The sequence below is a fragment of the Anopheles funestus genome (genome assembly GCF_943734845.2).
Source record: "Anopheles funestus chromosome X unlocalized genomic scaffold, idAnoFuneDA-416_04 X_unloc_15, whole genome shotgun sequence".
Taxonomy (NCBI): Eukaryota; Metazoa; Arthropoda; class Insecta; order Diptera; family Culicidae; genus Anopheles; species Anopheles funestus.
The window spans coordinates 33,416-45,582 of NW_026045094.1; the positions used below are offsets into that span (position 1 = coordinate 33,416).

A 12,167-nucleotide genomic window follows, 5' to 3' on the forward strand; every position below is an offset into this window, starting at 1 on the left:
GAAGTTTGCGACCAAAGTTGATGTTTTCGGTCAAAGTTGATGTTTTTGGTCAATGTTGGTGGAAACTTGAAGTTTACAACCAAAGTTGATGTTTCCAGTCAAAGTTGATGTTTTTGGTCAATGTTGGTGGAAACTTGAAGTTTACAACCAAAGTTGATGGTTTCGGTCAAAGTTGATGTTTTTGGTCAATGTTGGTGGATACTTGAAGTTTACAACCAAAGTTGATGGTTTCGGTCAAAGTTGATGTTTTGGACAATGTTGGTGGAAACTTGAAGTTTGCGACCAAAGTTGATGTTTTCGGTCAAAGTTGTTGTTTTTGGTCAATGTTGGTGGAAACTTGAAGTTTACAACCAACGTTGATGTTTCCAGTCAAAGTTGATGTTTTTGGTCAATGTTGGTGGAAACTTGAAGTTTACAACCAAAGTTGATGTTTTCGGTCAAAGTTGATGTTTTTGGTCAATGTTGGTGGAAACTTGAAGTTTGCGACCAAAGTTGATGTTTTTGGTCAAAGTTGATGTTTTTGGTCAATGTTGGTGGAAACTTGAAGTTTACAACCAAAGTTGATGTTTCCGGTCAAAGTTGATGTTTTTGGTCAATGTTGGTGGAAGCTTGAAGTTTGTGACCAAAGTTGATGTTTTCGGTCAAAGTTGATGTTTTTGGTCAATGTTGGTGGAAACTTGAAGTTTACAACCAAAGTTGATGTTTCCGGTCAAAGTTGATGTTTTTGGTCAATGTTGGTGGAAACTTGAAGTTTGCGACCAAAGTTGATGTTTTCGGTGAAAGTTGATGTTTTTGGTCAATGTTGGTGGAAACTTGAAGTTTACAAATAAAGTTGATGTTTTCGGTCAAAGTTGATGTTTTTGGTCAAAGTTGGTAGAAGCTTTAAGTTTACAACCAACGTTGATGTTTTCGGTCAAAGTTGATGTTTTCGGTCAAAGTTGATGTTTTTGGTCAATGTTGGTGGAAACTTGAAATTTGCGACCAAAGTTGATGTTTTCGGTCAAAGTTGTTGTTTTTGGTCAATGTTGGTGGAAACTTGAAGTTTACAAATAAAGTCGATGTTTTCGGTCAAAGTTGATGTTTTTGGTCAAAGTTGGTAGAAGCTTTAAGTTTACAACCAACGTTGATGTTTTCGGTCAAAGTTGATGGTTTCGGTCAAAGTTGACGTTTTTGCTCAATGTTGGTGGAAACTTGAAGTTTGCGACCAAAGTTGATGGTTTCGGTCAAAGTTGATGTTTTTGGTCAATGTTGGTGGAAACTTGAAGTGTGCGACCAAAGTTGATGTTTTCGGTCAAAGTTGATGTTTTTGGTCAAAGTTGGTGGAAACTTGAAGTTTGCAACCAAAGATGATGATTGCGGTCAAAGTTGATGTTTTTGGTCAAAGTTGGTAGAAAATTGAAGTTTGCGACAAAAGTTGATGTTTTCGGTCAAAGTTGATGTTTTTGGTCAATGTTGGTGGAAACTTGAAGTTTGCGACCAAAGTTGATGTTTTTGGTCAATGTTGGTAGAAAATTGAAGTTTGCGACCAAAGTTGATGTTTTCGGTCAAAGTTGTTGTTTTTGGTCAATGTTGGTGGAAACTTGAAGTTTGCGACCAAAGTTGATGTTTTCGGTCAAAGTTGATGTTTTTGGTCAATGTTGGTGGAAACTTGAAGTTTGCGACCAAAGTTGATGTTTTCGGTCAAAGTTGATGTTTTTGGTCAATGTTGGTGGAAACTTGAAGTTTGCGACCAAAGTTGATGTTTTCGGTCAAAGTTGATGTTTTTGGTCAATGTTGGTGGAAACTTGAAGTTTACAACCAAAATTGATGTTTCCAGTCAAAGTTGATGTTTTTGGTCAATGTTGGTGGAAACTTGAAGTTTACAACCAAAGTTGATGTTTTCGGTCAATGTTGATGTTTTTGGTGAAAGTTGGTGGAAACTTGAAGTTTGCTACCAAAGTTGATGTTTGCGACCAAAGTTGATGTTTTTGGTCAATGTTGGTAGAAAATTGAAGTTTGTGACCAAAGTTGATGTTTTCGGTCAAAGTTGATGTTTTTGGTCAAAGTTGGTAGAAACTCGAAGTTTGCGACCAAAGATGATGTTTTCGGTCAAAGTTGATGTTTTTGGTCAATGTTGGTGGAAACTTAAAGTTTGCGAAAAAAGTTGATGTTTTCGGTCAAAGTTGTTGTTTTTGGTCAATCTTGGTGGAAACTTGAAGTTTGCGACCAAAGTTGATGTGTTCGGTCAATGTTGATGTTTTTGGTGAAAGTTGGTGGAAACTTGAAGTTTGCTACCAAAGTTGATGTTTTCGGTCAAAGTTGTTGTTTTTGGTCAATGTTGGTGGAAACTTGAAGTATTCGAACAAAGTTGATGTTTTCGGTCAATGTTGATGTTTTTGGTGAAAGTTGGTGGAAACTTGAAGTTTGCTACGAAAGTGTATGTTTGCGAAAAAAGTTGATGTTTATGGTCAATGTTGGTAGAAAATTGAAGTTTACAACCAAGGTTGATGTTTTCGGTCAAAGTTGTTGTTTTTGGTCAATGTTTATTGGAAACTCGAAGTTTGCGACCAAAGATGATGTTTTCGGTCAAAGTTGATGTTTTTGGTCAATGTTGGTGGAAACTTAAAGTTTGCGAAAAAAGTTGATGTTTTCGGTAAAAGTTGTTGTTTTTGGTCAATGTTGGTGGAAACTTGAAGTTTTCGACCAAATTTGATGTTTTCGGTCAATGTTGAAGTTTTTGGTGAAAGTTGGTGGAAACTTGAAGTTTACGACCAAAGTTGATGTTTTCGGTCAAAGTTGTTGTTTTTGGTAAATGTTGGTGGAAACTTGAAGTTTGCGACCAAAGTCGATATTTTCGGTCAAAGTTGATGTTTCTGGTCAATGTTGGTGGAAACTTGAAGTTTACAACCAAAGTTGATGTTTCCGGTCAAAGTTGATGTTTTTGTTCAATGTTGGTGGAAACTTGAAGTTTGCGACCAAAGTTGATGTTTTTGGTCAATGTTGGTAGAAAATTGAAGTTTGCGACCAAAGTTGATGTTTTCGGTCAAAGTTGTTGTTTTTGGTCAATGTTGGTGGAAACTTGAAGTTTACAACCAAAGTTGATGTTTTCGGTCTAAGTTGATTTTTTTGGTCAATGTTGGTGGAAATTTGAAGTTTGCGACCAAAGTTGATGTTTTTGGTCAATGTTGGTAGAAAATTGAAGTTTGCGACCAAAGTTGATGTTTTCGGTCAAAGTTGTTGTTTTTGGTCAATGTTGGTGGAAACTTGAAGCTTACAACCAAACCCAGGCAGCAAAATCGACGATGTCGCATGAACTTTTGTATGGGAGCGATTAAACCCAATCGCTAACCCAAATGCGGGAAAGAGCAGCAGCAAATGGTGTGATCGCTGCGACATGTCGCGTGTTGCATGCGATGTATCGTACCATTTTACCCCCACCCCAAACCTTTCGGATCGTATGAAATGAAGACACCAAAAATTCTCTCCACTCTCTTTTTTTATTTACTCACCGTTTTTTTACATATGATTGTATAGCGCCCCCCTTTACCGGCGCCAGCTGATCCCCGCTTCGTCGTGCCGATCGTTCCATCCATCCTAGCCCGTTCGTCTTCCCTCTGGTCCCTCGCACGTCTTCCTTCCTCTACAAGGCTTCCTAGGAAATGCGGTGCACGGTGTTGGCGGCGCCCGATGAAAACCTGTGGGAGAAAGCGAAATAGAACACTTTTATTGCACATATTTTAACTTTATATTATCGCCAACTTACCGAATATTCCCGGCTAAATTTTGCTGCATTTTTATGCACGCTAACTGCATTCTGGTCGCCTGTATTCTCGGCAACTTTAGCTGCATCATCTGACTGGCAAATGATGATCCAGTCACGATCCTTCGTCACCGGCGAAGTTGTCCGATGCGCTCTTATTTTCAGCGGATTTCTGAAGGTTAAAAACAATCACATTTTTTATACTCCACTTCACTTCACTTTAAACTTACATAACTTACCAGAAAGGAGTTCCTTCTCACACCGCCGTACCGATGTCCGTCTTGTTCCGGGATAATCAGTTTCTGCCACTCAGCTTCGCGATCCACCTTCGCACGCACGCACTTTTTTACACTTGGCTTTCGAGCCTTTGAATCACTCCAACGGCGGACTAATAAACTTATTTTATTTACTCTAAAGTATTTTCTAATTAACGCGCCACGGAGCTGAACCGTGTCCAGCAAAATCCAAAACTGTTTGCGAAAATGCCCACAATTTGTCCAACAAGAGCGAGAAGAGAGCCAAAACAAATGGCACTATGGTTTATCTCAAATCAAGGATCAATTATTTTGACCATGAAAATAATGGACGTTATCAACAGTAAATAAATTTCATAAAAGGAAGAATTTATTGATGGAGAAGATAAATTAACCATTCTTAATAATTAAAAAAATATATTTAATCAAAAAAACGATATGTTTATAACTAAATATGTATAAAAACAAAATATTTGCAATAACAACTAATTTTGACCAGCTCAATTCTAATCCACGGCATTCACACATGGTGATCCTAATCGGCGCCATCATTTGATAACAGCCAATCAGGATGAGCCAAGTACGATCCATGGCCGATGGCGTGTGTGTGTGCGGTGCGACATCGCGAAAGTGAACACTTTGTTGCACACCCGAAAATGAACACGAGCGAGATGAGCGAGAGGGAAGAAAAGCTCGTTTGGGCCAGAATGGGACGGGAATAGCTTGCAACAGCCGCTCTCGGGCGCGACACTTTCGTTCGTGGGTGCGCTGAGCCGCGCGGGGTAGAAATCGGACGTGAAACGAGGGGAAGTCATGCAACATTGCTGCCTGGGAAGTTGATCCCAGGTAGCAATGTTGCATGACTTCCCCTCGTTTCACGTCCGATTTCTACCCCGCGCGGCTCAGCGCACCCACGAACGAAAGTGTCGCGCCCGAGAGCTCGTGTTGCAAACTATTCCCATCCCATTCTGGCCCTAACGAGCTTTTCTTCCCTCTCGCTCATCTCGCTCGTGTTCATTTTCGAGCATGCAACAAAGTGAACGGTTTCGCTGTGTCGCACCGCACACACACACGCCGAGGACCTGCCCAGGCGGTTGCAAGCTATTCCCATTTCATTCTCGCCCACGCCATCTGTTCTTCCGTTTCGATCATCTCGCACTTAGCAAATTTTCGGTGTGCAACGAAGTGTTTGCTGTCGACGGATCACACCGCACACACACACGGCATCGGCCATGGACCGTTTATTATTAAATAATGGCGCTGATTAGTGGAACTACGGGCGAATGGCATGGGTTAAATTGTGTTGGTCAAATTTTCATATGATTGCAAATATTTGATTTTTATGCGTATTTAATTATAAAAAATATCTTTTTATTGATTAATTATTATTTTTAATTATTAAGAAGGGCAAATAAATCTTCGCCTTTAATAATTTCCTCAATTTTTGGACTTTATTTTGTGTCGAATAATGGACATTATTTTCATGGTCAAAAATATTGATCTTTAATTTGCGATACTCCATAGTGCCGTTTGTTATTGATATTCTAAACAGTTCTATCAGTTTACCTTCTACCACACTCTCGCCATCTTACAAAAACACAAATAGTGCAGAAAAATAGTTTACAGTGTTATAACCAAGGAAAAAGGTAAGGAATGATAACAGTAACGGAGTAGTTTATTAATATTTTATTATGTGTTTTAGGTAAATAAAAGCAGCATGGATTCCTCTTTGCAGTCATCCAAAAGATCAGGCCAATTTTATCGGCGGATCCAAAAACGTACTGCTGATGAAGTTGAGGTAGAACAGGGAGAATCTAGTCAGATGCAGTTCGAAATTGGTAAGTAAAATCATCTTTAAACTAGTGATTATTATTAGTTTGAGGCAAATTATGTGTAGGGAATATTATTAGTTGTACGCATCGCTAAAAATTGACCGATAATCGTTGAAAAACAGTGCGTGTAGGACGGTATTAAGTGCAAGCGTATTTATGCGTGTAAATTGCGTGTAATGTGTGTGTTTGTGGTCCAATCTCGATCGGATAAACCGATGCCATTTTAATATGATAGGCAATAATCATAGTTTAATGTGTGCGTATAAAAAAGTGCGTTAGGTCGCTGACCGCAGGATCTTGTAAGCAAGGAAAGATCGCGCACGAGCAAATACCCAAAGAAGTGTAGGAGATATTGTGTGATTAATTCGCATTTTAAATATTAAATGTTTGCTATTTAATATTATTTCCGGTTTACGTACATATTCCCAACCGATAGTTGTTGTTATTTGTGTTACAAATGTGGAACGGTGCAAAAATGTTAATGATACATTTAATGCAAATTATGCAATGTTTTTTTTTGGCTGTTGATGTGTTTTATTTATAGATTTTTCTAACGCCTTTGTTTAAGTAGTAATATTTTTATTTAAGTAATTTACATTTGCTTAGACCACCACCGCAAAACAGTTGTAGCTGTAAAAGCTTAATATCGTATTTTATTTATATAATAAAAATTTATGATTACGGCTTCGGCTGTAAAAGCTTAATATCTATTGATATTCAAATTTGTATTTGGTTGTGCTGGTGCAAAACGTTAATTTTTGTTTGCTTTTGTTACAGAAAATGATCGCATGTTGTTATTGACAGAAGATGCAGAAATTGTGCCCGATGAAGATGATGTCCTGGAGGACATAGATTATATTGATGAGGTGGGGACGGATGAGGAATTTAATTTCCGACAGAGCTCCATAGAGGAATGTCTTCGGTTTTGGGCTCTGAAGACGAATGCACCACATTCCTCCATCAATATAATTCTTAAAATCTTCCGGGCTAAAACCGAACTCCGTCCTCCCAAGGATGCTCGAACGCTTCTACGTACCAACCAAACCGACAAGGAAATCGTTACTGTCGGAGGCGGACACTTTTGGTACAATGGTGTTGAAAAGTGTCTTCGTACAACATTCAGGTGAGTTAATTTTTTTTTATTATTAATCTGTAGGATGGACTAGCTATTAGTATTAATTTTTCCAGTCCACATTTCGAATGTAGAATCATAATCTTATCACCTGGTTCTATTTTAAATTTGAGCCCATGACAAAACGAATATTCGTTGCATAGATAGGTAGATAGATAGATAGGTAAATAGAGAAATAGATAAATAAACAAATAGATAAATAGATTAATTACGTGTAGACAAATTGGTTTATGTATATTAGAAAACAAAGAATACTTAAATTATCATAGCTGAAATGCATTTTTATAGTTTGGCGATTAATAAACCGTTTAATTAATTTTTATTTTAGAAAGTTGCGCTTCGTGGTAGGTACTACCTTACCGCTAACGATTTCGGTGGACGGTTTGCCGCTCCACAAAAGTACGCGCCTAACATTTTGGCCGATTTTGATTAATGTCCATACTATGCCTCACATCAAACCCATGACGGTTGCCATATTTTTTGGGATCACCAAACCGAGTTCGGCCCAAGAGTTTTTGGAGAAATTGATCCAAGAGCTCAACGAGCTTATGGAGCGAGGCATAGTATTAGGCCGCGACAGGACATTAGTCAACATCAGCGTTCGTGCTTTTGTGGCCGATTCACCAGCACGAGCTTTAATTAAGGGTAAATATGGAATATTTAAAAGGTGAATAAGCCATTAATTGTAGCCTTCTTTTGATTTACAAGGTGTACAAGGGCATGGGGGCAGGCATGGCTGTTTGAAGTGCACGGTTGTTGGTTACAGTCATCCAACATCTCGAACAGTCTGTTTCCCTACCGTGGCGGGCACGCCGAGGACCGACGCTGGATTCCGTCAAGGAATTTATGGCGTGCACCATAAGGAACCTTCGCCTCTTCTAAACCTACGTGGTTTTGATATGGTTCAGCAGGTCCTTATTGGCGATCGTTTGCACGCTATTGATTTAGGAGGGATGCGACGGATGCTGCAGTCGTGGACGTTCGGTTTTTGGGGTGCTAGAAAGTGGACTGAATCAGAGTTTAAAGATATCTCTGATCATTTGGAAAGCATCGCTTTGCCTTCGGAGATCCATCGCAAGCTTCGCAGGTTGGATGATTTAAAGTATTGGAAAGGAACTGAATACAGTTCATTTCTGCACTATGCCGGTTTTGTCGTTTTGAAAGGCAAAATTAGCGACGAGCAATACGACCACTTCATGCTTTACTTCTGTGCAGTTACATTATTTTCTTCTAATGCATATAAATGTCATTGGAATGTGGCTGGTCAAATGATGGAACAATTTGTTATCGACTATGCAAAAATCTACGGGGAGGGTTATGTGAGTAGCAATATTCACAACTTGTTGCATGTACACGAGGAGCTTGTGCAATTCGGCTCACTCTATACAATAGCAGCATATCCGTTTGAAAATGCGCTTCAGCATATGAAGCACCTTGTACGAAGTGGTTGGAAAAACCTGGAGCAAGTTCGAAATCGGCTGTCCGAGTTAGAACTTTTTAATGCTCCGGATGAAATTGAAAATTTTGTTTGTTATATTTCCGGCCACAGCGATAATGTTACCCTACATATGAAGGATTATAAATTGCAGAATAATTTCCGAAACAGTTGGTTTCTTTCCACAGAGTACGAAGTTATCAAATATTGCTCGGCAGCGAGGGTATCTTCCTCTGTGAAAGTTACTGGCCAAAAACTGTTGGAAAGGGAAGAATGTTTTGTGTATCCGTACTCGTCTGCTAATATGTTCATATGTCAGGGTAACATTAATAACCTCGATGCAACCACAACCGAATTTGACACCTGCAGTATTTTTTGCAAGCTTGTGGCCCTACCTATTGCTCTGAATGGTGAAACGAAATTCGTTCCATTAATTCACACCATCAAAAGTGAGGATTAAACGCAGGACAACACTATGAAACGAACAACGAAAGCAACGACCTGAGATTTCATGAAGGATGGATTATACTGCTGCGCCCTAAACCGATTTTTAAAAGTGCCACAACTCCAAGGTAAGCATATGTGGCAGCTAGATAATGAGATCAGGCGTGTGCAAATAGGTTTTATTTTATAGAAGAACATTTATATGTTCCAATGATATATCATAGGTTAGGGTTAGGCATTAAAGAAACATATTGCATATTTAGTTACAATACTAATTGTGATTGCGTACAGATAGAAAAAATGATTTTTATGTCAGGGTAGAATGAATATTTTACACATGTATGCATTATATTTTAATTAATACCATTTATTATATTTTCTTTTTAGTTACTTTTTCACCATTCACTAACATTTGGAAATACACAAACCAACGAGATGGCATTGTATGACTTAGTAACAACGGGGACGGTTTTCACACGATTGGACCGGTAACAAATGATGATGATCTTTCGCACGCAAAACAAACCAAAAAATGTAAGTATGTAAGGTAAAAGATTAAATATGTATATTGTATTGATCTTGCCTGTGCTTTGCCAAACTTTACATACCTGCTCCTCTTGTTAACATCGTCTCGTTTAGAACAGTTAAAATTAAGAAAGTTTGGTGTACTGTCAGGATTCCGGAAAATCGTTTGCAAAATTCTTCTATGCTCAAGATCCGTTTCTTTATATCGATGAACGCTATGTTTCTGAACATTGAATTTTGCTCAAAAAATAACACAAATTAAGGCATGTTTTCATGACTTCGCGAAAAACTTTTTTTTATCTGAGACCAAATAAAATCATCTGGCCGTAGAGAAATTTTTAGTGGAAGGAAAAAAGGCGGAAGCTTGCAAGCCGGACTTAACCGACCACTACCTTGTTTGGTCCGGTACGATCGGTGCATGCGGGGCTGGGTTCCTTTGATGGCGTACCGTTTGGCGACGTTTGGCATGGTTTATTTTTTTAACGAAAAAATGCTTTACTGCTTCGTTACTGGGCATTTGCCCTAGGTTTCGAAAAAGCAGTAAAACATTATTTAACTTACTAAGTGCAATTTTCGAGCCTTTGCCCGTCCAATTGCACTTAGCAAATAATTCCTTAGAAAAAACGAGATCAATAGCCCGATGTAATATGTAGTGCAATCGGGTATCCCTCACCTGACCGCGAATGTATGCCAACACGTTGATCATACTTTCCTCGGTTCCAAGCTGCACATCAAATGACAACAATTCCTCTAAGTTATCTAGAGGATTAAATTGGAACACTTGATGTGCAGTTTGGAAAGGAGTTGTGAGACACCCGGATTGCACTGCATGCTCGAACAGTTGCCGTATGGTACGTACATCGCGGTGGATAGCTTGTGAGTAATAAAATACTTGCTGAAGCAAGTTGCTATCCACCGCGCCGGAAGATGGTGGACCCGACGGAAGAATGAAGGATGGGTCTGCCCCAGCTTCCTGTACCGCCGGGTGTTCAACCACGCTGGAAGATGTTGGACCCGGCGAGGGACAAAAAACTGGAACTGTCTCAGCTCCCTGCACCGCCGGGTGCTCAATCACGCTGGAAGATGTTGGACCCGGCGAGGGACAAAAAACTGGAACTGTCTCAGCTCCCTGCACCGCCGGGTGTTCAATCACGCTGGAAGATGTTGGACCCGGCAAAGAACGCGTGGTTGAAGCCACCCCAGCTTGCAGCTTCCGCCGTCGAACAACCACGCTGGAAGATGTTGTACCCGGCAAAGAACGCGTGGTTGAAGCCGCCCCAGCTTGCAGCTTCCGCCGTCGAACAATCGCGCCGGAAGATGATTTACCCGGCGGAAGACGGGGAAATGAGGCAGCCCCAGCTGCCACCTCCAGTGGTTGAGCAACCGCGCCGGATGATGACGGATCCGGACGTGCTGGAAGCATGGGCTTCAGCTTCATAGCTGGTGCACCGATTGCTGACTGAAAGTTGGGTGCTGGTGGTGGTTCTGGAGCCGGACGCACTGACACTATTGTGTGTGTGTGGATACTTCCACGCACAATTTGCAGTGGATGCACCAGCATCAACACCCCTTCGGTTCCTATCTCCGCAGCTTTATTTTTAAGCACTGCCGGTAACGTGATTTTTTTCCCTGGCGTCAAGTGTACGGGAAGTCGCACCATTCGTGGACAGCTTTCCAGGCGTTCCTCAAATGACTAAAAAGGCGCAAAAGGCACACGAAATATGGTTAAATTTATGTTTTACATTATGTTTTCTTTGTCGGCTACTTACTTTTGCGGTTTTTGGTCCCATGTTATGAATTAGTTTACGCACGGTTTAGAACTTTTAGAGGTGTTAGAAAATAGTACCAACCGTATTCGTTATTTTTGCCAACTAACTTTTTTTATTTTCTCATCAACAGTTCTCATCAACATACATATTAAAGTTGAAGACAATTTCGTATCGAAAAAAGGAGCCAAACATTTAAGTAAGTATGGATAAAAAAAAGAGTTAGAACGGGTGCACTAATTGTGTTCTATTTCACTTTCTCCAACAGCATTTAAACGGACACCGCCAACACCGAGTAGCGAAATTCCGAGGAAAATTAACCTGGTGTTGAAGGAGGACGACAAGCGGCGTGGAGGAAGGGGAACGCCAACGCGCGCGGCTTACCCATATGGATGGAAGGAATGCACGTACGAGACGAGGAAGAGAGATCAGCTGGCACCGGAGGTGGGGGCTATCCAATAATATGTGAGCAAAAATCGGTGAGTAAATAAAACAAGAGAGTTGAAAGAGAATCCTTCGTGTATTCATTTCATACCATCCGAAAAGTTTGGGGTGGGGGTAAAATGGTACGAAACATCGCATGCAACACGCGACATGTCGCAGCGATCACACCATTTGCTGCTGCTCTTTCCCGCATTTGGGTTAGCGATTGGGTTTAATGGCTCCCATACAAAAGTTCATGCGACATCGGCGATTTTGCTGCCTGGGATGTTTTCGGTCAAAGTTGATGTTTTTGGTCAATGTTGGTGGAAACTTGAAGTTTACAACCAAAGTTGATGTTTTCGGTCAAAGTTGATGTTTTTGGTCAATGTTGGTGGAAACTTGAAGTTTACAACCAAAGTTGATGTTTTCGGTCAAAGTTGATGTTTTTGGTCAATGTTGGTGGAAACTTGAAGTTTACAACCAAAGTTGATGTTTCCGGTCAAAGTTGTTGTTTTTGGTCAATGTTGGTGGAAACTTGAAGTTTGCGAAAAAAGTTAATGTTTTCGGTCAAAGTTGATGTTTTTGGTCAATGTTGGTGGAAACTTGAAGTTTGCGAC

At 40.2% G+C, this 12,167-nt stretch overlaps 1 protein-coding gene across 4 annotated transcripts; it reads left to right on the forward strand.

The window, feature by feature from the left end:
• Nucleotides 1–4,837: 4,837 nt before the first annotated feature.
• Nucleotides 4,838–11,846, forward strand: LOC125772934 (uncharacterized). Of its 4 annotated transcripts, XM_049444216.1 has the most exons (4): nt 4,838–5,639; nt 5,696–5,831; nt 6,603–6,948; nt 9,224–10,292. In XM_049444216.1, the coding sequence occupies exons 2-4, from the start codon at nt 5,711–5,713 to the stop codon at nt 9,243–9,245; spliced, it is 489 nt and encodes a 162-aa protein (XP_049300173.1). In that variant the 5' UTR covers nt 4,838–5,639; nt 5,696–5,710; the 3' UTR covers nt 9,246–10,292. The 4 variants fall into 4 exon arrangements, 3 of the variants coding, with proteins under 3 accessions (XP_049300173.1, XP_049300171.1, XP_049300172.1); XR_007419761.1 differs by adding an exon at nt 11,261–11,846 and having other exon boundaries at nt 4,838–9,370; XM_049444214.1 differs by having other exon boundaries at nt 4,838–5,831; nt 6,603–10,292.
• Nucleotides 11,847–12,167: the final 321 nt, after the last annotated feature.